Source organism: Gadus macrocephalus, chromosome 3, assembly GCF_031168955.1.
Source record: "Gadus macrocephalus chromosome 3, ASM3116895v1".
Lineage (NCBI taxonomy): Eukaryota > Metazoa > Chordata > Actinopteri > Gadiformes > Gadidae > Gadus > Gadus macrocephalus.
This window is the reverse complement of record NC_082384.1, coordinates 13,466,724-13,494,687: the sequence shown is the minus strand read 5'-3', so window position 1 is coordinate 13,494,687 and position 27,964 is coordinate 13,466,724. Positions and strand designations below refer to the sequence as shown.

General features: G+C 47.5%; 2 protein-coding genes across 13 annotated transcripts in view; one reads left to right on the top strand and one right to left on the bottom strand.

Moving 5' to 3' along the window:
• The window catches only part of trmt1 (tRNA methyltransferase 1), a 16,977-nt gene extending 14,600 nt beyond the window's left edge, over positions 1-2,377 (bottom strand). Inside the window, exons 1-3 of one of the 2 annotated variants that reach the window (XM_060047364.1) lie at positions 2,249-2,377; positions 631-1,022; positions 93-321 (exon numbers count right to left, since the gene is read on the bottom strand). In XM_060047364.1, the coding sequence (XP_059903347.1) occupies positions 93-321; positions 631-1,010 (609 nt within the window). In that variant the 5' untranslated portion in view covers positions 1,011-1,022; positions 2,249-2,377. Of the gene's footprint in view, positions 1-92; positions 322-630; positions 1,023-1,285; positions 1,523-2,248 lie in introns of those variants that run through there. The other variant, XM_060047367.1, reaches the window with a different exon arrangement.
• On the top strand, positions 2,120-27,964 carry LOC132454160 (nucleus accumbens-associated protein 1-like). Of its 11 annotated transcripts, none has more exons than XR_009524889.1 (9): positions 2,523-2,802; positions 9,193-9,402; positions 9,837-10,079; positions 10,904-11,086; positions 11,564-11,993; positions 17,247-17,550; positions 18,220-18,317; positions 18,703-21,257; positions 21,378-27,964. XR_009524889.1 is itself a non-coding variant. In XM_060047375.1 (8 exons), exons 2-8 carry the CDS (start codon positions 9,277-9,279, stop codon positions 19,017-19,019), a joined length of 1,701 nt encoding a protein of 566 aa, XP_059903358.1. In that variant the 5' UTR covers positions 2,120-2,349; positions 9,193-9,276; the 3' UTR covers positions 19,020-27,964. The 11 variants fall into 11 exon arrangements, 5 of the variants coding, with proteins under 5 accessions (XP_059903358.1, XP_059903359.1, XP_059903354.1 ...); XR_009524884.1 differs by having other exon boundaries at positions 21,288-27,964; XR_009524888.1 differs by having other exon boundaries at positions 18,703-22,874; positions 22,951-27,964.

Genomic DNA, 27,964 nt, shown 5'->3' with positions numbered 1-27,964 from the left:
TACTCTAACACACTATTGACCTAACCGACTTGAAGGGGTGGAACCATAGAGCAAGAATAAGACTCAGCTCTGACACAACAACCCCTCCTTACCTCACATATCTCGCCTGCGGTCGCTGTGGCAGTGAGCTCTTCCTCTCCATTTTTCTTCTCCTTCTCCTCCTCCTCCTCCATCTCATGCTCCTCCGCCGCCAGCCCACTCGCGCTCTCCTTCTCTTCCTCGGAGAGAGAGACCACCATCCTCTCCTTCTCCCCGGGCACCAACAGCTTCACCCCCTTCTTAGCCATCCACTCCCTGGCAAACTCTGTTAGGACGGCACACCTGGGGGAGGAGCAGAAGCACAGACAGGGATTTCGTTCAAGGGCAATACGAGTGAGGATGATGGTAAACAACGATGTGTGAATGAGTGAGTCCACCCTGAAGGGTACCATGAGTGGATGAGCGTGATAAAGATAATTGGAGTGAATTAGGGATGAATAACTTCAATGGGTGTGCTGATGTTTTTTGTATGACTATAGATGTAACAGATAATTTAACCTATTTATAAGCTGTCAGAAATCACAGTTGGAGGTTTGCGTGGTGGAGGGAAGTGAGTCTATATGTGTCTGTTCCACTGTGTTCTAAACTCACGTCAAATCCCTGTTGAATTCCTGAACTGGGTTGTAAAACACTTCATTTGCGCTGGGAAACAGTATTGCCGCCTTGCCCTCCTTTACCACCGTCTCCCCTGGCAACAGTTCGATCAACTTATCCCGGTCGGTGGACGTGTCTGGACGTTCCGATGACGGTGCAAAGGACGCTGTGACTTGTGGCTCGGCGTTCATCTCGGCTTCCATGGATGTGACTTTGGTATCTGTAGAGGATGGTGTGGTTTCCATTGATCCGAGTCCTCTAGTGATGGCTAAACTACCTTCGGCCAACCGCTGCTTTTTTCTTCCTAAATGTATTCTGATGTGAGTCAGGTGATGGGAGATGACGGAGGGGATGAACCGCGGGGTACACAACAACATAGGGAGCGCCTCCTGAAAAATCACAATACCGGTAGATTAATGTTTACATTCTCGTCCATTACATCAGCCTCGCAAGACCACAGTGAAGTGTTATCAACGTCATACAAATACAAGATGGCTTAAGGCAAGCTATGTGCATATGCGTGTCAATAATGGGCCATAGCAGTCAGTTAAAATGAATAAGCATTCACTGTAACCACTTTGTAGACAGGTCTAAGAGAAAACATAGATGAAAAGATTGCTCGCTAACCTATAACAACAGACATGGAAAATACCTGTGGCGTTTTCTTCGGACGAACACTAATGTGAAGTTTTTTTTCAATGTACCAGCAGACGAAGTAACATTGATACTGGATGATTGTTCGCTGTTTACCTTCCTAATGAACGAGTTCAAGTCTATGGTTTGCTCCACTCACGTTGTCACATGGAGGCAGACATTTTTCAGACCACCACAACTACGGAAGCCGAAGCGGACATAAGGAACGCGCCCCCATGTCGTATTTACCTGATGGTAACGTAAGGACAGATGGTGGCACACATCCGATGCACTACTGGTCCACTCACAATGTGAATGTTATAATTCTAGTCATGATAGATTGTACAGTGTGACCACCGCAATTATTTTTTGTTTTTACATTATACGTTAAATGATAATAATACTAAGTTAAAATATAAACACACACACACATTTATATATTTAACATCCATATGTATGTTAATTATGTATACATACGTATGTGTGCATATATATGTATACATGATGTTATACATATATATATATATATATATTATACATATATTTGTGCATACATATTAATATCTGTAATATTATATCTGTCTGTAGATCTGGTTATCTGTCTTTCTATTCCCAGAGCTTACTGGCATTGCAAATAAAAATGTATGCTGATTACATGTATATCGTTTAATCTATTTGTCTGTACGTCTGTATATAACTCTATCTGTCTTTGTCTTGGGTGAGGGTTCTATGCCATGCAATGTAATTGCACGTCTTCGTTAAATGGGAATAATGTGGCTTGGGGGCGCTCTCCTCGTATCGTCTCTGCGGAGAGCCATGCCATGCATTCTACACGGGAGCGTTAAAAACGTTTGTCATGACGGAGACTACGGCGCATATAGCCCATTTCCCCCTCCTGGCGTGCTGCTGGGATGCAGTCACATCCTAGTTAGTATTCAATGCTCGCAGTAGGCCTACCTATAGACACCCCCGGAGGACTCACCTACAGAATTATTAGGATTAAATTATTTCGGCATTTCGGCAAACTCGAGGCAAAAGAGTCTCTACAAAAAAGAAGGACACGGTTTAACCCTTAAACCCTAGGTAAGTGTGTGTGTGTGTGTGTGTGTGTGTGTGTGTGTGTGTGTGTGTGTGTGTGTGTGTGTGTGTGTGTGTGTGTGTGTGTGTGTGTGTGTGTGTGTGTGTGTGTGTGTTTTAAGGGCGGGGCAACAGACTGCCGGGTCGATTGGGGACGCTGTCTCCCTGTCTGTCTTTCCGTCTTTCTGTCTGGTCGATCAGTGACTCTGTGATCTCTGCAACCCCTGGGAACACTAGATTTGCCTTTCCCCTCGATAGCTCTGGGTTCTGCGGTTGGCCTGTGTGTGTCTGTGTGTATTGCCTGTGTGTACGTCTGCGCGTGTGTGTGTTGTGTGTGTGTGTGTGTGTGTGCATGCTGGCTCAGTCACAATGAATGGCTGCCCGTAGCGAGGCGAAGGGAGAGATCGCTTCTGTGCAGCTACTCCATTGAAACACTTTGCAGCGGAATACAACAGCGGGGTGAGTGTTTAACATCGACGCATAGTTCATTAAAGTGTTGGGAAAGTGGGTCGGCCGAGGTGAGCGTGACGGTTCGCGGGTTTACTTTTTTAATTTGTCTCTCTTGATAAATTTGGAAGGGGGTAGCTATTGTTTTTGGGAAGGTGTGCTATGGGGGATGGGCCCCTAGGAGCACCAGCAACAAAACTTAAACCACTTCACACACACTCGTCGCCCCGGGCTGTCCGCTTTCTTCTCGGGGGTGACGGATGAGTCCTCCCGCTGCCTCGGTTTGCATTCCTGAACTTTATAGAGCTGACTAAGGAGGTGATTTTAAATACGTTGCGTTTTATTCTGGTTAGATACAAAATATGCATAATCATAAATAATACATGCAGTTGCATGTCGGTAAAGGTTTTTTGGATATGTTATGTGGTACGTGGTGCAATGCCATCTATGCCATCTCGACATGCCGGATCCATTCGTCTGGCTCGCCCACAGTGGAGCATTTGTGTCCCGGGATGACCTGTTGATGTCCGCCAAAGATGGAGTGCTACGACCCCTTCTTCTTATAATAAAAAATACAAAACCGAGTCGTAAATCTTCCGTGCGGGAATATAATACATGGCCACCGTTGCGGAAGTTTGTTACAATTACATTTGTTTGAAGCAAATTGGATATGACGGGAGATCAGACGAGGATAAACGGCGTTTTTTGTGGTAATTACAACGTGTGTCTGCTAGGCCAGAGGAGGAGGAGGAGGAGGAGGTAACTCCGTCTGCCCGACATTACCCGACACCAGCGGTGATCCACCGTGAACCGCCGAATATTTCATTTGTTCTGCTATATTCGTAGTCGATCTCGTGTCGAAAGAAATAAAAGTCACCACATCGACACTTATTATAACGATTGATGGTACAGTGGCCCAGATAGCGATATCCTTTTTGTCGTAGTCTGCCACCAAAGCACTCGGTGCCAGACGAGGACTCCCGATCCTACCGGGCATCAATGCTGGCACGGCGGGGCATTAACAGCTCTGCCCCGGCTGCGGTCTCTCCCGCTGCCCGCTGTCGGCGGCCCCTTAACCGCCAGGCCGTTTTTGGTGAGACGTCAGCCTCTCCGAAGGACTCTCACGTGTGAGATTAATACATGTTTAATTAATTACTATTCAGTTTTAAATTGGCTCAGGGGAGGCTACAACCTAGCCACCTTTTTTTTTTTTGCGTCAGAGTAGTGGTTTTGTAGTGCTTATTTTCAGAATCAAATTGAGAGCCTAGATAAATCGTTGTTAGTTACTATTACTAACATTGATGTTTGTATATATAATAGTCATATTTAAATTTGCACAAATTCCACTCAGCATAGCTGGCAAATTTGTAACCTTTAACCTCCTATATAACCCCAGGAAATTGGATAGGCTTTAATTACGCATGGATGAATAAAAAAAGGTGAATGTTAATCTATTTATACTAATTATTTTTTAGCTCATCCAACCATAAACAGTCGAACATATGCACTGATATTGTTGGGTCTTCTAGTTGGCGCACACAGAGGCATGGAGGGGGTTAAACGTAGGGGGAGGGTTAAAGGTCAAGTAGGGTAATTAGCCTCTCTTCATGTTGCCTGGAAGTTTGTCTGACTCCCGGCGACCCGCGACGAGCAAGGGGTCACCTACCAGAAAAGGGGTTGCAGTCGATGGGGCCCCCACAGTGCTTTTCAGGTCCAAGTAGCGTGTCAACATGTCTAGACAGGCTTTCTGTGCACATGTGGACCACTTTTGATTGACCTTTCGAGCTCTTGTTGTTTCCCTCCCTGATGGTGTAATGCCCTGGAAATAGAAAATAAACAAGGCTCCGGGCTATATTCAGTGGACGAGTCCTGAGGCTGCTTTTAATCCTGCCATCTAATGGAAAAATAAAAAAAATGCTTTTTTTTTTTAAACCATTGACGGGGTTGCATCACTACTTGCCTAACCATTCTAACCATTTTTTTTTTTTTGTTTATTCCAGATAATAAGGTATCTAATGAATCCCAGACAGGAATTTAGTAAGGGAGTTTATATTGGAAAGCTGTTTGGGATTTTTTTTGGAAGCACATAAGTTATGCCCCCATAGCCTCTGCAGTACAGCACCAGGTGAACGTAGGAGGCCACGTTCAAGAATAGGTCGTTTCACACCTATTTGTCTCCTTCATTTGAATGACAATCAGCCATAGATTTGCCTGATTAAAATACACATTGGCTAAAATAGGCTGACAAAGTAAATATTCATCAAACATCAAACTCACGCATTACTAATTTACCCCAAACTTGACCATCCTTATAGCTTTAGAGCCCACTGGACAACAAGGCAACTTGTTACTTTTATTTAAACCTAACATCTTTATTGTTCTTAGGATTTTTTTATCCTCATTATATAAATGAATCAATCAAATATATAATGTATATTAAAACGATATAACCTTAGGTCTGATAACTGACCTTTCCATACGCTACAATGTAATGAACCCCAGCGGTGTCCTATTCCATATTTTCCTTTAAATTCCTCAGCAGATCGTTTTACATCGACGTTGTTCCCTATGATTGTTGGGACAACAAATTATTCTATAGGATATACACCAGCTGAACTTTCACTTTGATATGCCTGAACACTCTTAAATTAACAATCGCGTTGAACGCTACTTAAACATGTGCCAATCATTTTAAGGAATGTTTAGCAAATTTTCTTAATTTTTTAGCAATTCTTTCTGCAATGGCACTGAAATATCCATATGTCGAGCCAGAATATACAGTAGTAGATCGTCAACAACAGAAATCTGCTGCTAATCCGAAAGGGATATCTCTTTAGGACGATAACAGCAGATGCTAGCTAACTAACTAGATGTAGCCTTAGGGCAGCTGTTAGTACCCAGGGAGGATGGGAATTCCATCTTTCATTATCTATTGCCGCTTTTCCACCACACATGTAGCTCGACTCGACACGACTCGACACGACATGACTCGACACGGTAGCAGCACGGGTCCTTTTCCACCGCAAATAGTCCTCCTGGACGTGGGCGGGGTCGGCTGCGCGAAATGGCTGTGACGTATTTTTGTACGCGACGCAAACAACACCTACGCAACCCACACATGGACAGAACCCACATAACAACAATGGAGGACATCGATGCAATGGTATTCATTTTCGTATTATTAGCTGGCATGTTGAAGAAGTGGAATATGTTGGCTGCGGCGCTGCTATGGCTGTTACCAGCATGGTTGCCATGTCGCTCTCGTGACTTCGTCACACTCTCTGGCCAATCAGTGGCCGGCCGTCTGCCGACGTCACCTTTTAGCATCGGCTCAGCTCGCTTGGAACCTAGAGCGAGGCGGTACTAGAAAAAGCAGCCACTTCAGGTACCAGATACCATGTTTTCGTGGTGGAAACGCAAAAAATGCGAGCTGAGTCGTGTCGAGCTGGTCCCATGCAGTGGAAAAGCGGCATATCATTATGCCAAGTGGTGTATGATGGGAAACTATAAGGAAGCCAATTACAAAAAAAAGGAATATAGTTCTATCTACAAACAGGTTATGTATTTGCTCTCGTTCTATACCGCTGTACTTAAATAGAGTTATGCCCACGGTAATCATGCATGTTCCAAAAGCTCTCTCCTGTCGCGGAGCCGGTAAAGCTACATCAAACTCGGTGCACTCAGTTATCTGCATCATTGGCAGTGGTCCAGCAGAGTCACAGTGCTTGTCAGCTGGATCATACGACATGGCAGTTTAGACTTCAAGCACTTGGGCTGCACCAATCCTATCCGTTCATGGGACAGCGGTTGACATGGGTCAAAGTTCACGGGGTAGACGTTGGAGGCTCACCCAACCTGCCTCACTGACACTGCAGGCTGCTTGGGCTTGCAATCTTGCTGAAGGATGCATACATGTGGACTTAGTGGATTGAACCCAAAATCGTTCAGCTGGGAGTCACACCCCCTAACCATTCTCCCATAACCCCTATAGTGTACACAAGCAGCATGCATGTGTGAGCATGTCGGAGCTAGCTAAGCGTGTAGCTCAATTACATAACAGATGGGAACTCAAGTCGGCAGGTTCCCCCCCCCCCCCCCCCCCGGTGCTGTTTTATGGGCGCACACACCACAGGGCTTTGTCAACTTGAAATACTTCTGTTAGGTTGCGTTGGCAACGTGGCGTTTGCCGAATGTAAACAGAGGGGATGTATACACAGCATACCAGGCAAAGAGGCCAAAGCTTAATGGATGAAGTATGACATGACAATAATAATTTTCATAAGGTTTGAATGATTCAGTCAGTGCATGTAGAAGACGTGCGTGTGCATATCACCAGAATAGCTTCTTTACATAATATGAAGCCAATCGCTCCCTGGACGCAAACAGTCCATTTTGAATTCAACAGAGTTCATCACGGCACACGTACCTCTGTACGATGTTCTTGACCAGGCCTTCTTTTGGAGTCCATGAGTGAACTCACAAAGGTCGTATCCACTAGGCAACGGAAGCTAGCCGAAGCTACTTAAACTATATGCTGCTGTGTTTGTCTACTTGGCAGTGTTGACTGTGTCGCCAACTATGTAACCATTGTTTGAAGCTGTCAAACCCCTCACAGTTGGGGGAGAGAGACGGTGTCTTGGATGTGAAAAGAGTTAAGTGTATAGCACAGCTAAATCTGTTGACTGTATATAGCTTTGCGTGAGAGAATTGGTGATATTTGAGAAACGCAATATGTCCCTCAGAGAGCTTTATTTGTAGAGAAACTGTGACATGTCTTCCATTTTTGATCATAAGACTTTAATTTGGATGAAGTTGACAAACCAAATAGAGTGTACGTAAACGGTACATTTTTTCTTCATTGTATATTTAGTCAAATGAGCAACTAGAAAGGCAGAAACGGATCTGAAGCGGCCCCACCCGAAGATATCTTTAAAAAAAAAACTGCTAACAAAGGAATATCAAACGGGTCTTAAATCCCACCAGCAGCTGGAACTTCCCTTTAGTTCACATGTAACGCTTTATTTGCTTTAAATTCTGTGAACTGTCCAATTACGGTTACCTTTTAGCCTTGCCCAAACATTAATCAGCCAACCCTCAACAATAGGGCTGGGTATCGTGGCCAATTTCCTAAATCGATTTTGATTATTCGATAATGTTCTGAATCGATTAATCACGATTCGATTAAATCTGCTCTTAAATAATAAATGGCTCAACTGTGTGGCAAAATACAAATTTACTTTATTTTTTCTCTTCATCTTAAACAACAGGTTTTAAATGCAAACTTGTAAATTGGACAAATTTACTTGAGCTGTAAACAAAAGTCTCAAAAGGGCAATTTTGAAATTAGAAAGGAATTGCAAATTAAAGTGTACTTGAACTAAAACATTCCATCACTGCAAATTGCATTAAGGCATTGTTTATTAAAGTGCAAAAATAATGATTATTTTTTTTTTTATCTCATGCCCTATGAATTTTTTACCCATTCCTACTCAACAATGATTCTCCAATCCTTTCCACAATCTACCCACAACCGGCGCCCCCTCATGCTTCCAGTCCTTCATCTCTTTTCCTAATCTTTCATGTCTTCATTATCTTTAATAGTCTTCCTCACGCTTTACAAAATGTTCCTTTTGTATTGCACCTGGCTCGACCCCGACATTGGCAATATTTCAATATTATCTTTTATCACTATTCAATTGTATGCTTTAGTTGTGCAATAAAGATATCCACTTAGTGTGAGACTCAAAGTTAGCAGTGTAAATTATTGAGAAGATGCTATTAAAACCATAAAAATGGGAGGTTTAAAAGACCTTCAGGTTGAATGCTTTGGAACGTCACTTGAGAAATCATAAACTTGTCTATATGACTCTCCTTTGTATCGCGATGGTGGTGCAGGGCCTACACAAGGCCATGGTTGGGGGATCGATTCCCACAGAGGGCCAGCCGTGCTAACAATGTCTGCACTCACTGCTGTGCTTTGAAGCATCACCCTCAGTGTATGGTAGGGATGCACCCATCTTGATTGTTGGCGCGGTTACAGATGGTGGTGTGATCTGCCAATCACTGATCGAACACGGTTCAAAATCAATAGAAAACAAACGCACTACTTCTGATTTACTTGAGGCAGCGTCTGCGGTCGTTCAGATACCGCCTTTATATAATTCCATCATCCCTGTTGTTCTGGTTGTCTGCTTTTCATAGCAGACATTGCTTTGCTGACTGCAAAGGCTTTGGCAAATGCCATATTCCTGAATGTCTATGTCAATCGGCAGTAATTGAGTCCCTGATGATTCATTGCCTTCTTCAGCCCGTTTATGCTCATCGGTCGAACAATGGGCTTATCACTAATATATGGATGAGGTGCCCATGGTTCTGATGCTCTACCCGTGTGTTTGTTCCCAGCCCCAGCTCCATCCCATGCCCCAGCAAGCCGCCGTGCTGCAGCGGTCCCGTCTCCTCTAGAGCCCGCGGACCCGCCATAGCGTTATGGCTCAGACGCTACAGATGGCGATCCCCAACTTCGGCAACAACGTCCTCGAGTGTCTGAACGAGCAGCGGCTGCAGGGCCTCTACTGCGACGTCTCTGTGGTCGTCAAGGGCCACGCCTTCAAGGTAGGACCATCCCCGTCCCGTGCCCCCTTTGGCCTGCTCCTACTCGCCTTCCGGCGGCCCCATCCTGCTGCCCGTCATGCGGCCTCGCAGGTTGGGGCAGGATGTTATACTGTGGGGGGGGTTGGATTCACTCCCGGATATGGGAGTGGGTTTTGAACCCAAATGAGGAAAACGGCGACATGCAGGATACTGTTTTTTGTATTCCACAAGATTATTTTATTGTGGGCTCGATAAAAGTATTTCTAATGACATTAAATGTCGTGGATTTTCACTGAAATGGATTATTGATTTTAGCCCCACTAAAATTCCCAAGTTCACAATGGTCTTGTCGCCAAACATTGGCTGCTCTCGTCCATTTCCTTAACCAGCCACCCTCCTCTCCATCCTACTTCCTCCCCCTTGACCCCGTTCCTCGACCTACCTCCTTCCCCCAGGCCCACCGCGCGGTGCTGGCCGCCAGTAGCTCCTACTTCCGGGACCTGTTCAACGCTGGGGGCAAGAGCTCTGTGGTGGAGCTGCCCCCGGCCGTGCAGCCCCAGAGCTTCCAGCAGATCCTGGCCTTCTGCTACACGGGCCGCCTCAGCATGAACGTGGGGGACCAGTTCCTGCTGATGTACACCGCCGGCTTCCTCCAGATCCAGCAGATCATGGAGAAGGGAACAGAGTTCTTCCTCAAGGTAAGAGGCCACTGAGGGACGGGGGCGGATGGGGGGTGTGGTGACCGGGGCGTGGTGACCGGGGCGTGGCTAGTACAGACGACGCAGACCAGCGTTGATTGATGCACTCCGGCTCGTTGTGAGTCTTGGTTCACAGGGGAAGGTTTTCACTTGCTAAGTCCAATCGAAACGAATATGAAGGGTTAGGCATGGCCTTGGTCACACCTGGTATTAACATGTGTCTCGGGCGTCCCTCTCACAAGTGGACAGCTCTGGCTACGTCAGTTCACCCTTCGCATTAGAATGAGTCTGCGCATGCGTCCCGTGGGACCACTTGGGTTCATAGCTGACTCCACCGCTCTGGATGTGAACTAACGCTTACAGCATTTCGGTGTGCGAAGGCCGAATGTGTTTCTAACCAGCGGGAGGCAGCAATGAACTTCCATGTAACTGGACAGCTTGAACTAGAAAGAAGGAAAAGAAGAAATCCAAACAACACAGACTGAGTCTACCTGTTTGCAAACCAAACAGGCAACGACGTTTGCGGCACTGATAGTGTCGCATTTTCAACTTCCAGACGTCGTTGGCAAAGCCAGGGTGGTTTGATGATTTTGATTTGTGTAATATGACGCCGTTTGCACGCAAATGAATACATACTCCAGCCTATGTGGCCAAGGACACATTTGTGCACTGTTCATACTACTAAAGGAACCCAGACCACCTCTGAATATAACCAGTCTTACTGAATGTGTTAGTAGTACCCTAACTGGCCCAGATTAGTCTTCTTGAAGTGCACCCCCTCTATGGGTTGTTGTTGTTGTGACTAAGCGGTCTGTTTGTTCCAGGTTTCATCCCCGAGCTGCGACTCCCAGGGGCTTCACACCGAGGAAACACCAACCTCTGAGCCTCAGAGCCCTGTCACTCAAACCGTGGGCGGGGCCTCTGCAGGAGGTAGGCCCACCCCATGCCTGACCCCGCTGCCCCTGGTCTCCAAGGTGAAGACGGAGCAGGCTGCCTCCACGCCGCAGGTAGGCCCTCAACCACCCGCCTGCCCTCCATTACAGACACACAGTCCAAAAGAGCAAAATTATACTTGCGTGGACCCAGGGTGGTCCTCGGCCCCTTTTCCTCCGTGGTTTGGTCCTCGCAGGCATTTGCCCCCATAGTGCAAATGTCCGTAATGGACTGTGGTGTGATATATTGCAAACTAACCCCGTCATGTTAGTTTAGGACATGTAGACATATTTAAAATGTTTCCGCCGTTGTAGCTACACAACGGCGAATGAAATAATTTAAATAAAAACAATACATTTTTTAGATAAACAACTTTCGCTACCAAGCTTTTATAACAACTTCCAAGTAAAAGTAGATGGATAAGGGGGTAGATACTGGTCATTAAATGTTGTTTAGTCTCCGGATATTGCCCCTGTAGGGGTTCCCAAAGTCCATCTTATTTGAAGAGGATAACTGTGTATGACGATTCGTGTGTGTCCACATGTCTTCAGCAGGAGGGCTCCCCCTACTCGGTGGTCTGCACCCCGGTGGCCAAGCGTCTCTGGGAGGGCAGCAGTCGCGACGGCGGCGGGGGCCTGGGGGGCGGAGGGTCACGCAAGGCCGCCCGCTACTCCGCCGCCGCCTCGGCCGCCGCCCAGGACGGGCGCGGCGGCGGCGGCGGCATGGTGGGCGGAGTCATGACTCAGGGGGCGGGCAACGGCGTCAACGGCAACCACAACAACAACAACAACAACAACCACAACGGCGTGACGCCCGACGGGACGAGCCCCGGCGCGCTCAGCATGTACACCAGCGACTCTCCCATCAGTTACCACGACGACGAGGAGGAGGACGACATGGCGGACGAGACCGCCGAAGAGCAGTACCGGCAGATATGCAACATGTACACCATGTACAGCATGCTGAACGTAGGCGCCACAGGTCAGTAGCCCTCGCCTCACCTGTTCAGGTACATGACTCACCTGTGTAGGTACGACATGTTTTGCATGCTGAACTTAGGCCCCACAGGTCAGTAGCTCGGCACCTCACCTGTTCGGGTACACGACTCACCTGTACAGGCTCATCCCATTCCACCTGTTCTGGTGAAGTACCACCCACTGGAAATGCCCCCCCCCCCCCCCCCCAAACCCATACACAGCATTTCTCTGGGTATTTAGATTTGATGATTGGAAATTGTAGCTGCTCTAACATTTCTTCCGCTCCCTGTATTATTCCAAGCTATAGGATGTCCTTGGGCAATAGGGACACAATAATCGATGATCCAGATATCATATCGCTGATGGTGGCCTTATGCTGTCAACAGGACATGTAGGCCTTGGATTATTGATGATATTGAATGCATCAGGGTGGCACTTGTTGTTTTTTTTTTGGTCGTTGAATGGGAAAGTAATTCATAAATTGTTGGCATCTCTACGAACACAACGGTGGAACAGTCGAGTCCACGGTGCGTTTTCCCCGTCACTGATGCACTGGCCAATTACATTTACAAGTCCAATGGTTCAGAATCTGGGATGCATCAGTCTTGCTCGAAGAGACGCGTGCACAGTTCTGTGGCATGGGCTGGACAGCTCCGTCACACGATGGTGCACAGCGTACAGCTCCATGTACAGCTGATGGAAAACATCATAGCGATAAACAGTACCGGTCGCCAGCCCTCCTTTCACTCTACCTCTCTCACTACACCAATGAAAATCTGTCTTGGGATGACATTCACTGCAACTGAACTTGTAGCATAGTGCAGGATAGCGAGTTGGTTAGGTTGTTCAGTTTCCCACTGAAAGGTCCTGGGTTCGATCCCCAAAGCCGTCAGTTTACCTGTGGGCATCCTTGACCAGATGCTCTTACGCCCTCACCTGCTGCTTTTCTGACAAGGGTCTGAATTCACTGCAAGTTGTGTCTGCTGAGCGGTAAACCGGAGGTCGTGAGCGAGCAGACGTAGCGTGGGAGACTAGAGGATGTGTTCACCAGAACCCCAACACGATGGCCATTCGTCCTCTCTGTCGTTCCCCATATGGTAGCTCGTCTTCAGCTACGCGCTACCCAGCGCCTGCCACCCCGCAATGTTCGTACCAAGCGGGCGGTACGACGCTCATAGGGTTTTCTTTTTTTTCCTCTTTGTAACCTTGTGCCAATGCAGGGCTATCAAATGTACACTTCTAAAAATAGATGTAGGCATCTATCTTGTTGCTGCTTGACTTCTCGGAGGAGAGCAAACGTCGGTGTTGGGAACATCTGTCGATCCTCTTGTCTGGCAGCTGAAGGAGACGCAGACACGGAGTGCTTATTGCTGACGGCTTTATTTATTCATGTATTGATTTATGTTGGACTTACTTATACTATTGTGAGCGTCGGATGCAGTCAGGATACCGCTCGGCTGTGTTACAACACACAATCGCTTTAGCGATCCAAACAGACAACGCAACACATCTAACACTCGAACGAGAGGACGGATATTGGTGTACCGCTTTGTGAACAATGAGATTCAAATTAATGTTTATTTTTAAAGAGCTACTTGGCCTCCGCGGGAAATTTAATATTATTTATTTTTAGATGAAATTGCAGCCAAACTCTTTTTGTAATGCAAAGTTCCCCCGCTCACCAAAGAAATAACTTGAAAGCTTTGGTTTCCAACTGCCAACATTGCGTCCGGCTTAAATTCAGTCGCGGCTACTACTAAACTCTCGGGGAGACAAACGGACAGAAGCCAGCAACAATTTCCCTATATCTTCCCGCTCTTTCCGTATTTATTCTTACTCACACTTTATTTTAGCCTAATTGTATGTGGGTTTAGTTTGTTTGTTTGATTCCATGATGTTGTGGAACGTATTTTTGCTTTTTCTTCGTCATGGGCACACTTCAACTATTTCCCTGTCTTTCCCTGACGATACGGCACGAACAAGGCCGTTGTCTGTTGCTACCACCGAGCAGGTTGGCGAGGGAGAGACCGGAAATCCCCAAGGAGCTGTGCGAAAGGATGCATAGGGATTGAGAGGCAGGTGGGAAAAACGTCAGGGGAAGAATAGGACAGGCTGTTGTCTTTATTTTTTTCTCCAAAATCTGCCTTCGATTACTGTGGGAAACATGAAGTCGCTGGCAAAAAAAAAAGCGTGTGAGCTAGCAGCGAGAGCAGTGTTTGTGCTTCACGGAGACATTGCTACCCCAGCCCATCCCTGACTCGTGTCCCTAACTGACAGACTGTTGTCCTACCTTACTGATGGGGAGAGTGGCAAGAAGGGACTGTTGGGCTTGCTTTTCTAGTTAACAACAAATTGTGTAATCCTGTTCATATTGCTGTTAAAAAAGCCCAGACATTGAACCGCTGACCGTTAGTCGAAACTAAAGCAATACGATCTGCTGTTTCCCGTGCCATCGTCATGGTTTCTAAGCTGCTCCCGCTGGCATTGGGTTGTGCGCGGCTGACGTCATTCACTCAGTCATCTCGAGACTTCCCACCCAGCACCTTTACGCATTCATCATGATATCCGGGCACTTCGACCACATCTCACTGGCTGCGACTCGGACCACTTTCAAGCAGTCTGTGCACTGTCCAACCAGGGAAAACAAGACCCTGACCTTCTATATGCGGATGATAAGGAGACGCAGTATCCCCAACCCAAAGCCCACCCTCTGCGGATCTGACCATAACCAGACCCAATATAGGGGTCCGCTGGACTCCTTTGAGGCAACAGACTGGAGTGTACAGGACATGAACGATCACATTAATGATGTCACAGATGTATAACAGTGGCACATCCACTTCTGTGTGGAAAACGTTGTTCCGAGGGAGGCAGTATGGCCTCTTCAACAACTAACCCTGGGCCACCAGAGACATCAAGGTCTCTCTTCAATAGGAAGAGAGGCGAGGGAGATGGTGGAAAAATGATGATTCCTTTTTCCACCATCCACCAAATGATTCAGAGACGACTCAAGGAGAGGATCCAGCAGGGCAAGGACGGCTACAGGAGGAAGCTGGAACAGAAACTCCAGCAGAACAATTAAATGGATGTGTGGTGGGGCCCGAGGGGCTATTCAACCCTCTCATTCATCTCTGTGAGGCTTAAGGTTAACGTGTGAGATATGGGCATCGTATATTTGGATTAGCTCCTTTCCGTTTACATCGATTTGTATAGCCCTTACTCTAACTGCTACATGTGGCATTATGTATTTTTGAAATGCTACTGTAAAGCCTTTTTGGCTGTGCATATGGTTATTGCACCTTATAGATATAGATAACGATTTTACTTGTATATTGTTCATTTCTATATTCAAGATATTTCCTCTTGAATGTTCCTCTTGATTTGGAACATATATCTTATCTATCACATCCTATCTTATGTTATTTTTTTTAAAATGCTACCATCTTTTCCTTTCAGTCTTTAACAGCACTTTTTAAGTCACACGCATGTCTGTGTTCAGGAGAGCCGACGAGGAACAAACGTCTCACTCTGGGCTGCCTGCCAGTCACAGCATTATGTTCTCCTCTCTTCAGACCCCCAGATGTGCTCTCTCCGCCTTCTCCTCCTCCACCTCCCCCCTAAAACACTCGCTTGTTGGGTTTTTTGGCATCCCGGTGCGGGACTACTCTTCCAAATATTCATTGTTCCTAAACGATGGTAAAGAGTGCCAGAGCAGACCAGGAAGAAAGCTGGGTCACTAGCAGTAGCATCTGCTTGCTAATCCCTTCTTTGGATACTTTCTGTTTTTTGCTCATTGTCCATCGGCTGTTATTACCTTTAGCTTTTTAGGTAGTCTGACAAATCAGACTTTTGATCAATAATCTAAGGTTTGTCAGCAGGCTTTAGATTACTTTCTTCCGTATATATTCATATTTGTTTCAACCCATCAGGTTGCTGGAAGCGAACTGATGGCAATCTGGAATCTGTTAGCAGGTTATTGGCTCCTAACAGCTAATCCATGCTCGGCCAGCGCTAGTTAACTATTTTAACGGGTCTGTACATTTTTTAAATGAACTGTGTGTAGAATGGCGACTGTATAAATAAACGTATGAAAATCCCCATCTCCTTAATCCGCTCGGCCATAGTGAATTTGTCTTCGGTAGAATGTCTTTGTAATGAAAAAGGTAACAAGGTGCAGCTCTGCCCTTTTTATCTTTTTGGTTTCCGGCCCTATGTGACTATGTGTCTATGTGAAGTTCTGCGATAGCATATTAGGACTCCTGAAGTTGTTCTATACACGACCTAATGTGAATGTAGATCCATTTCATTTAAGGGGCAGCTTGGCTTAAGCTTCTGCCTTCCTCCAGGGTTCCGACAGGTTAGGCTGCGTACATTGGGGATTGAACCCCTTACCCTGAAACCTAGACGATCCTGCCCCGAGCAGACTGTCGCGTTTATCAGAGTGTTGTCGCCTAGTATTTGCGAGTCTTTCCTGGGCAGTGCCCGGCCACGTCTTCACCAGCACTCAATAACTCAAGCGAGAGTGCGCTGCAGAAGAAACGCAAAGCTGGGACAGACTGCTGCTCAGAAACGTAGGCAGAGGATCCTTCTGCACACTCCTGCTTTACTGTTCTGGTGGAGGATGTGTTTTCTTTTCCCGAGGAAGGAACACAGATGCCTCTTGTGTCATTCCTCCTGATCCCGCCCCATTCCATACGGCCGCCATATGCTGCCTCATATGGGACACTCAATATAATCACAGGGAGCCGGACATGATATGAATACAGAGGAGCTGGTTATGAATTGATTTATTAAGAAATGGCACGCTGCAGAATCCAAACGAGGTTCCTCGCTTGTGGAGTTGATCATTATTTAACAGCGGACTTCAGGCTCGTCGTACAGCGTTAAATGTCCTTCTCCGGCGGTTCTTGTACGTTTTGCAACCTTTTGACCCCCTAATGGGGAGAAAAATATCCACTTAACAAACCTGATGGTGTGGAAATCAAAGTGCATAGCTGCTCACCTTGTAGTTCATAACGTTGATTACCTCCATAGGGGTGATTTGATACTCTTTTTTTTTTTTCTTTCGTTTATAATAACGATGACTATGGCAAACACCCGAGACCGTTTTACCCCACAATGGTCCGAGTCATAATAACCCGCTCCCCCCCAGACGAACTTGTACGACTCGATGTACTCAGCTTCACTCGTCTTCACTACTACCACCATCTCAACCGCCACACATGTCTCCTCCCCCTCCCCCCCCTCCCCCCTCCAGTGGCTGGCGAGCGCGTGGAGGCCCTCCCGGACGTGACGGCGGAGTCCGGCGGCGGCGGGGGTCGCGGTGGGCGGGGCAGCCGTGCCCGCCAGGACCTGGCGTCCCTGCCCGCCGAGCTCATCAGCCAGATCGGGAACCGCTGCCACCCGCGCCTCTACGAGGAGGGGGACCCCGCCGAGAAGCTGGAGCTGGTCACCGGCACCTGCGTGTTCATTTCGCGCGCGCAGCTCATGAACTGCCACGTGAGCGCCGGCACGCGACACAAGGTGCTGCTCAGGCGACTGCTGGCCGCCTTCTTCGACAGGTCAGTCCCCCCCCCCCCCCCCCCCCCCCCCGGGATGCGAGTCTTTGTGCCGTTTGTTTTCATTCCATCGCAATTAGTTTGTAACTGTGTGTTTCTACTGCGGGGAGCGCTTGTGTTGAAGACGTGTGTTTCTACTGTGGTAAATGCTTGTGTTTTAAGGCATGTGTTTCTACTGTGGTGCTAGTGTTGAAGAAGTGTGTTTTGATGACGTGTGTGTTTCTATTGTGGTGACCGCTAGTGTTGAAGACGTCTGCTTCTACTGCACTGATAGCTTGTACCTAAGACGTGTGTTCCTCGGGTGATGGCCGCTTGAGTTGAAGATTCTGTGTTTCTACTTCAATGGCCGCTTTTGTTGAACGCATGTGTGTTTCTACTATGTTGAATGTTTGTGTAAGCATTTAGGTGTTTCTACTGTGTGTGCTTTTGAGTCTCTATTGTGGCATTTAGGTGTTTCTACTGTGTGCGTGTGAGTCTCTATCGTGCGTTTACGGAATGTTAAATACTGGAATCTCTACTGTGATATTTGGAAGGTTAATGTTGGTCTTTCTGCAGTGCGTGTGTGTGTATTTCTGCGGCGTGTTAATGTGTGTGTGTACTTCTGCGGCGTGTTGAATGTGTACATTTCCACTTGGTGTTAAATGTGTGTGTATTTCCACTCTGTTGTCCCAGGAGCACGCTAGCTAACAGCTGTGGTACCGGTATCCGCTCCTCCACCAACGACCCGAGCCGCAAGCCCCTGGACAACAGAGTCCTGCACGCCGTCAAGTGTGAGTCACACACACACACACGTGTACACACACTTGCCCACACACGCACATAAACACTGACTCAAACATACCCACATTCACGGATCAACGCACACATAGTTAATAACAAACACTTTGAGTTTTATAGTAAAATCCTTCTCCCTCCCACCCTCTCATCTCTACTCCCTCCCTCCCTCTCCCCTACTCCCTCCCTCCCTCTCCCCTACTCCCTCCCTCCCTCTCCCCTACTCCCTCCCTCCCTCCCTCTCCCCCCCTCCCTCTCCCTCCCACCCACCCTCCCATCTCTCCTCCCTCCCTCCCATCTCTCCCCCCCGCTCTCCCTCCCTCCTTCCCATCTCCTCCTCCCCCCTCCCATCTCCTCCTCCCTCCCTCCCCTCTCCTGCAGTCTACTGCCAGAACTTTGCGCCGAGCTTCAAGGAGAGCGAGATGAACGCCATCGCGGCGGACATGTGCACCAACGCGCGGCGCGTGGTGCGGAAGAGCTGGATCCCCAAGCTGAAGCTGCTGATGGCCGAGGGCGACGCCTACTCCGCCTTCCTCGCCGACAGCGTCAAGATGGAGGCTGACGCCCTGGTGGGGGCGGAGCACGGGTTTGACCCCGCCTCCCTGGAGGCCGTGGCCAATAGCGACGCGGGGGGCGGGGCCGCGGCGGCAGCAGACGCCCTGCAGACGGCCGCGGCCGACGGCAGCACTTTGTTCTGAGTGGCGGGACGGAAAGAGAGAGAGAGAGCAGCGACGGGAAGTGGAGGCAGGCGCGATCGCGGCGCCACTCTCCTTCGCCTCGGGTTTGAGGAACAATTGTTTCTATTTAATTTCTTTTTCGTTTATTTGGTTTCCTGTTTTAATAGCGTCCTCTCCTCCTCATGCTTGTTTTTTTGTTTTTCCCCTTCTGTTTAATTCGATCTCCAAACATTTCCTATGTCACTGGTTCGAAGAAGAGAGAGAGAGAGAGAGAGAGAGAGAGAGAGAGAGAGAGAGAGAGAGAGAGAGAGAGAGAGAGAGAGAGAGAGAGAGAGAGAGAGAGAGAGAGAGAGAGAGAGAGAGAGAGAGAGAGAGAGAGAGAGAGAGAGAGAGAGAGAGAGAGAGAGAGAGAGAGAGAGAGAGAGAGAGAGAGAGACCGAGGAGGGTGGGGTCGCACGTCCGCTCTGCATGTGCGTTCAAACATCCTACCATGGGATGGAAAACATGTTTTTTTTGTTCATCGAAATAGTTTACGGTCACGTCTCCTCTCCCCTTAATGATGATACCTTGACATACATTCCCAGAGAGCAGGGGCGGTCGGTGTGCGCATGCGTGTGTCTGTTGCTTGAAGAGAATAATGTAGACGCTGCAGAAGATGGGCGGGTTTGGAAAGAGCCCTCAAAACGCTTTCGGAAAGAATGAAAGAAGTGCGAGGGTTTGAAAATGTCGGCTACCACTGTTGTTCTGTTATTATCTTGAATGTGTGCGTGTGGGGCGGGGTCGGGTAGGTATGTTGGCACCGTTCTTTTTTGGATGCTAATCCCCTAAAGTTTTTTCATTTGACATAGGGCAGTGTGATTTACTTTGTCCTCTCGAGTGATGATCCGTCGCGTGCTGGGCCAAAACTAGCCAATGCTGCCCGATGGCGAAGCTCATCTGCTTTGGAATTCCGAATTTCTTTTAATATTATCTACGATATCTTTCTCTCCCCCCCCACCTCCCAGAAACACCTATTATTTTCCCTGAACCTCCTTGAGACCGATTCTGCCCTATAAATGTCTTGCCCTATATTTTTAAATCATTTGTCGCACCAATACTTCCAACGGAGCACCGCTCGCATAGTTTGTCGAAGGCGTGGGACAAATGCACTGTGTTGACGTAGGATTTTTTTTAATTCCTATTTAAAGCGGTTCTGAAAAACGATTGAAGCAGAACATGTTAATGACGAGATGAGGGCTCCCTGAGTGGGGTTTGTACACAGGTACGCGTGCGCTATGTGTCTCCGATCAAGCTGTGACCTCGCCTTGTGTGTACGTTTGAGCCCCCCCCGATCATGACGGGACCCGCATGTCGGAAAACGGGGACAAAACTGATGCCCCAGACAAGCTACTGCTTACCGACTGCACGCTCTGCTGGCATGCACACAGGTGCTAATTCAAGCATTAGTACTCCGTGTGTGAATATGTTTGTGTGTGTGTGTGTGTGAACGCGCTTGCATGCGTTTGGGTGTGTATCCCTACATGCACTGTAGCAGAGGGAGGCCAGATGGCCATTTTTTTTTACACAATTGGAGCGCTCATTCATCCATCAAGGCAACGTAAACACCGTGCACGCGCAAGCACACACACACACCCATCCACCCACCAGCACACGCTCATGCACGTTGTGACTGTGGTTACGGGGGGAGTCTGGTCTCGCTGCGGCAGGCAGCCGAGTGGTAACCGCCGGTGGATGGAGAAGGATCTCCTCCATGACAATCTAGAAGTCTTACTTAGAATTGGACCTCCCCTGGGAGGTAGACACTGTGTTGGGGGGACTGTGCACTGAGACTCTGTCTCTCGGTTGGTTGGTTATTTTTTACGATGTTTGCCTGATGCTGGTAGTGGTCGGAACGTTTTTAGTGTAGGGTTGGTAGGCTTTCTTTGTCGAAGGAAGGGCAACACCTTTTTAAAGCACCTTATTGCTGCTGCGCCGTCAGAACTGTGTCTCTGTCTGTGTTCTCTTGGTACACACACACACTCATAACTGCAATGCCTTGCTTAACCAGTGATGGGGCTGTCCATGCTGTTCCTGTATCGTGCTTGCATGCTCTTTAAGCTCCAAGCACGGTCAAGGTTGACTGAAAGTGAAGACGTTTTGTGCTTGGCAAAGAGCCGTCTGTCGAGAGATGAGTCTTGTGGGTGCAGGCTTTGGTCAAATATGAGTCTTTTGGGTGCAGTCTATAGTCCATTGACTCCTGTGGTTGCAGGCTATAGTCAGGTGAGGCGTGTGGATGCAGGCTATAGTCAGGTGAGTCCCGTGGGTGCAGACTATAGTCCATTGACTCCTGTGGGTGCAGACTATAGTCAGGAGAGTCCTGCGGGTGCAGGCTATAGTCAGATGTGAGTCTTGTGGGTGCAGTCTATAGTCCATTGACTCCTGTGGGTGCAGGCTATAGTCAGGTGAGGCGTGTGGATGCAGGCTATAGTCCGGTAAGTCCCGTGGGTACAGGCTGTGGCTGTGAGACCAAGTCAAGATTGAGGGGGTGGGAAAAAGATGCATTTGCACATTTGACGTCTCCTTAAAATGACATCTTAAAAGCCCTCCCACCGCCTGAAAAACCAAAACATCAACGTTGAGACAAAAGGAATGGGGTGGTGGGCCTGGCAGGAGGATGGAGAGAGAGTATGGAGAAGAGGAGAGTGAATCTCCCCAGAGAGGGAGGAAGAGTGATTGTGTGAGGGGATCGAGAGAGAAGGAGAGACAGAGAGACAGAGAGAGAGAGAGAGAGAGGGGAGGGAATGCAGGGCGCTTGGATTATTCGTTCTGAATGCATGCATGCGTGCTATTGTGTGTGTGTGTGTGTGTGTGTGTGTGTGTGTCTGCCTCTTCCTTTCCATTTATGGAGAGCTGCGTGTTAGTGTGTGTCTCTTCACACCAAGTGCTTTTGACAGGCACACAGTGTGTGTGTGTATGTGTGTGTGTTTCTTAATGTACCCACATGCGAATGACTTTCACTCTGTGTGGGTGGTTTAGGTATTCAGCCCGCAAGTTGTGTGTGTGTGTGTGTGCATGCGCGTGTGTGCGAGACACTCTGTGGCAGACAAAAACAAACATCCACTCATCCCAACCTCTGCACACATATACCGCCCACTCACACGTAGACACAGACACCGACCAAGACACACACGCACATATACCAGACACGTACGCATAGACACATGTGGGACGCACGCGTATAAACACACACACATAGTCAGGCGCAGTGGTCTGCAGCGCGGCATGCGATGCGTCTGGTGTATCAAAGCCTGGAGGCAGAGCGGCCATGTTGCGGAGCCTGAATCATCCTGAGCGGCACGGTTACCATTTTGGACGGCATACAATTATCTCCCAGACTCCCTGACGCACACACACACGCTCCACTCACCACTCACCACGTCTCTCCCTCTCCTCCTATTGTTCCTGCTTTCATTGTCGTACATTTTCTTCTATTTGTCGTTTCTCGTTTGTTTGCTGTAGTTGTACTGGACTGGGCCCATTCTGGTGGTTTAATCCCCCCCCCCCCCCCCCTCTGTTTGCATTCCGTCTACCTCTTGCCTCTTTCTGTCTGTCCCCTCCTGTCTTCCCTTCTTCTTGTTCGTCTCTCACCTCCACTCCACTCGTCCTCCCCTCTCTCCCTCCACTCAGGGACGCTCTGTACTTTGGAGCTTCAGCTTTTGTTTTTTTGGTCTCTTCGTTTCTTCTACTTTTCTTGTCCTCCTTTCCACCCCTTTCTTTTTTTAACCCCCCCCCCCCCTCTTACTGACTCTCTTCTGCTGTACCTTGGCGCCTCCCATCTTCGCTAAGTCACATGTCTCTGCCGTGTGTGTGTGTGTGTGTGTGTGTGTGTGTGTGTGTGTGTGTGTGTGTGTGTGTGTGTGTGTGTGTGTGTGTGTGTGTGTGTGTGTGTGTGTGTGTGTGTGTGTGTGCGCAGCACGTTTGTATTGTGAGTCGGAAGAAGGGGCCCGTCTTTGTGCATCCATCCTCATCAAGGGGACGGCTGGCTAAACAGTGGTGCTCATTGCGTCTGTCGTGTCGCTAACGGAGGACGGCCGACCGTCGATTCCCTGCCGGTGTCCTGCATACCTAAAACATGATCCTGACCACAGCCAATCGGAGGGCTGCCAGACGCCCCGCCAGACCGCCCAATCAGCGGCGCGAGTTTCTAGGCTTGGAACAGTAGAGAGGAGCTTGTTAAAGAGTCCCCGAGCCGTCAGAGCATTGCAGCACTCTGATGTAGAGCGAGATCAAACACAGCGCTCACAAAGAGATGGAGAGACTCAGGCAGACAGAGGGGGAGAGAGAGAGAGAGAGAGAGAGACTGGGGGGGAGGGAGGGAGGCAAAGGGAGAGGAATGTATAGGGATGAGAGGCACAGGGAGGGAGGGAGAGAGAGGGGTGGCAGTGACTCTGCTTGGCTCGGTGCCTCGGAGACAAACATCATGGGATTGTTTGTTTATGTAGTGGGGGCTGTGCAGAGGGGAGGGGTGTGACTGGAGAAATGTCACCTCATTGCCTGGATTCCCTGTACCCTTCCCCTAGGAGAATTGTGAACCGCGATAAGGACATTTGAAATGAGACTGGAGGTTTTTTTATTTCACTGTAGAGTTTCAGGGTTTTCAAACCAGTCCCAGGAATGATACGGTATAATTGATTTTTCGGTACAAATATGTGACAAGACGTCTGCTGGTGACAGCTTGCATACATTTCCTAAAATGGATGCTCTTCCCCGAAACGCCCACCTTGCAGCCCAGTGAGTTTACATTGTGTGTGTTTTTAAACGGAGAGCAGGATGACTTTGGGACACTTCAGAGTCTCAATGGTGTGGAGACTGACCAAAACTTTCCTAGACTAATGTGGCACTAATTTCAATCAATGTTGTTCTTTAAAAAAATGCAATCACGGTGTTGTATGTAATCATTACTTCGTAAAACTTAAGATGCCATATTACTATTATAAGTGTGGTGTGTCCTCCAGAGCATAGCAGAATTTACGCGCTGCATCGAATTCTCTGCGGTGGTACATGTAAGTGAGGATAAAACCCACTGGAATCCAACTTGAGACAATTGGCGCCATCTGTCGCACAACAGTGGTAATGCAATTGTGCTTGGAAATTTGCTTGAGCGTCGTTTGCCATCCACACTAATGGTGCTGTCCCATTGGTCGCTTGTTCATGACCAATCAAATTAATACAGTTTGGATGCTAGGACAATGTTTGAGACAAGTATGGAATTTAGTATTTTAGTTTTTCCCCTGATCGAGCAGACGAGATGTTAGTATGTTGTTAAACGACATCCATGATGGACTTCTCGTCTCGGTTTGAAACCGAACTCCCCCCCCCCCCCCCCCCCCCCACCATTCATTATTTTGACATTTTCCTTTATATTTCTTCTAATGTGCGTTTTGTTACTGCTGTTTGCCTTCCTGTATAGCGGCTTTTGCCTGAGCACAGTTTTTATCGGTAAAGGTTGAAGCGGAAGAGGGCTAGATCGTGTTTCTAGAGGACCTTTTATATACCATATTGGGAACTTATTGGCAACATACGTTTTTATGTTTTTGTTTTTTTACAACCTCCAACCTTTGTTGGAGGTTGCCTGTTATCTTTTGAGAATTTCGTTTTTTATTTTTGTGTTCATATTTTTTACAATTGAACTAGTGTACTGTAGTCTTTTGAGAAGTTATTTTTTAAGAAAATTCTACTAATAATTCCTCATTAACACCTGTAACTAGAGTTGCCAAGTCATGTAGATTAAAGTTTTAAATGGAGAAAAAAAAGAAACTGAAAAGGAGAGAGGAGGTATAAAGTAGTGTAGAAGAGAGAGAACTACATATTTTTGCATAGTGATTGTGAATTACTGACAGGGGAAGGGGTGGGGCAGTTAACTGCTGGACCAGAGGGTTAATTGTTAATTGGTTAATTGGCTAACCAATTAATATTTATTGGTTGGTTAAATGTTCTTCTGCATCTTTGTTATTGTGATGTGTGTAACTATGGGAACCAAGCGACCTAGACGGAGGGTGACTGATTGGTCCAAACATGAGAAACACTGTCGGGTTCACTTTGCAAACAAGACACGCTGTGTCTGAATGTCTGTTAAAAGTATCTATCCCACGGGACACAGTATTATCCCTGTCATTTCCGTTGCCCTTTGGGGATACGTCTTGCTCGTCCAACACATTTCCATTAGAAACAAACATTGAGTTTTACCTTTACTTGACCTGGTCCTTGATGGACCAGCTTAGCCTTTTTTGAGAATAAACTATTGTTGGTTTAATCTGATCATTGTGACTGTCCAAACTGCCATCTGGTGGCCAGGTTGGTGTATTGCTACACATATAGCGGGTGGCATGTGCGGTATCTGTGGATGACCAACAGGTGGCAGTATACCTCAGTAGCAGTGATGCCAAACAATTAAAGCTATTATATAAGTTATAATCAAGTCTCGATCACTGTATTCAACCAAGCACCTTAGGGCCAGAACATAAGAGAGTTCTGCTCCACATTTTTACAATATATGACAAAAAAATTACATGCACACACCGTGGGATGAGAATGCCAAATATGAGTCGGTGGATTTATAACTGATTTACAAAAAAAACGAATCTTGAAAAATATCCTTAGCTGGGCAGTGTTTCAAGTGTGTTGGCTTCTCAAAACATCGCCCTCCTCTCCGTCTGCCGGTAGGGCAGCTCTTGCTTCCGCCCATCATTTGGTCGCCCACGCCACAGGGAACAGTGACACGGAGGGGGTTGACGTGATGATTTAATCAAAATGAATAACGTTCAAAGAAGCACCTTGTCGGTGAGTTCCCGCTGGCCTGGAAGAGAGGCCGCGGGTCCGAGCCTCTGCACCTTTCTGAGCATGCTCCCCAAACGTCACTTCCTGTGTGTGGTAGGCGTGCCAGGTGATGTGTGAGGGGTGGTGTTGTTGGGGGGTGGGAAGGGTGTAAAGTTCAGTCTGAATCAAATTTGTGGGATTTTTTATAAAACTCATTTTTATGATCTTTTTGTATGTCATTTTTATTTCTCCCTCTTGCGTCGGTGTTTGAAAGAAAGTACTGAATAATGTTGGGGGGACAGACCTTCACCTCCTCTCTCCCTTCCTGGCAGGTGTGAGGGGGAGGGGGGTGGGGGTCGGTGTCTCCACATGGGGCCCCTCCCCCTCGGTGAAGGTGCTATGTAGGAGCTGGCCGTTGGACCGGCCCCCCGGGACAGGTTTTTAAAGGCAATTAGTTTGAATTATAATGGGGATCTTAAACGATTTGGAAATGGCCAAAGAAATGACCGGAAACTTTTACTTCTACTACCACCACCACCCGTTGATTTGGTATTAGACGTTATAGCCTACCATATATCGTCGCCTGTCACCGTTCTACTGCACGTACCTTGTCAGTTATTTTTTCTTGTTTTTTTAAACCTCCACCAAATGTATTCTAACATGGATACTGAGAGGGAAAAGAGGGCGGGGGGGGGGGGGGTATTCACTTGGAATGTTATTTGTCTTGGAAAGCGATCAAAACACTGGTGGGAGGATGTTTGTTTCGTTATTGTAAAGGAGGTTAAATTCGCTGATGCAACCAAATCGACAATTCCTCAACTGGCTGGATGCCAAGTGGTGCAAAGGCAGATTTTTTTGTTTCTTTATTTTCTTGATCTCTTGTCAGCCACTTCCCCCCCCCTTCCCCCCATGCCCGGAAACCTTCATGGCTGTATTTTGTCTTGTTTCTTTTTAAATATTTTTTTTATATCTGCTATTCTGTGGTCTAACATTTCCCTGCTCTTTTATAGTCCCACACACCAGAGACAAACGACACACACAGACCTCTGAAATATAAATATATATAAATGCATATATGAATATATTTGTACACACACACACACATGCGCTGTCGTCCCTCCATATGGACAAAGCATCCGGGTGTGTGTGTGTTTTTCCGCTGATGCAGTTTTAAAAGAACTTAAAAATATAAAAACAAAGTACCAGTTACCTCGGGAGCTCTCAGCCATAGCATTACATTACTGACCACACAGGCAGGCGCTAGGCTACCAGCTAGCTTCTACGCGGCTATGGGAAAAGGAAGCTAGACTAGCTGCCAAAGGCTCGGGGTCGGGAGGGGGGGAGGGGGGAGGGGTGGAAGGGCTTCTAGGGCCGGTGTGTGGCTGACTGCGCAGATACATATCGGTTCGCTTTCAGGAACGATACCTGGGGAGGCGCTTTGCATCTCCAACCAAACACACGGAAACTATATCAGTTGCAGGGTATTTGACGGCAGTCTGTCAGGACACTCGTTACCTCAGATAATAAAAGGTCCAGGGGTTTTACATATCACCTAGGCAACCATGAATGACTTTTACTTTCCTTGTCTCTGGTGTGGTAGGGCCAACTCCTCGGCAGAAATCCATTTGGTTTGTCGTCGTCCCCCCCCCCCCCCCCCTCCTACTACTACCGTACTACTACTCCTTGTTTTCCACTATAAATATATAAATATCTAAACTGTACATGAATACATAGAAAGCACTATCGAGGTTTGATTGTTAGATGTGCACTCGCAGCATGAGCTTTTATTCTCACCATCTATTATTCCTTCATAACTCGGAAAAAGAAAGAATTACATCTTTTTGGACAAAAAAAGTATATAATATCCAGAATGCAGTAGCCTCATACTGATGTCAAAGAATATTGCCCACCCCTCTGTCCCTCCCCCCCGATCCACCCTGACCCCTCCCCGTGCCCCGGCCCACCCGCCCCACCCCTTCCAATGTACATGCCAGTGCCCCCTCCCTGTTCCATGTGTTCCAAGTGCCAATAACTATGTGAATCCTTAACTGTGACCCAGTAATAAAGATAATTGCACATTAAAACTACTGTAAAGATACAAGGAAAACAGACTGAGAAAAAATAAGGAGAAAAAAATCTGAATATCTTAATAAAAAGGTTTGTAACAAAGA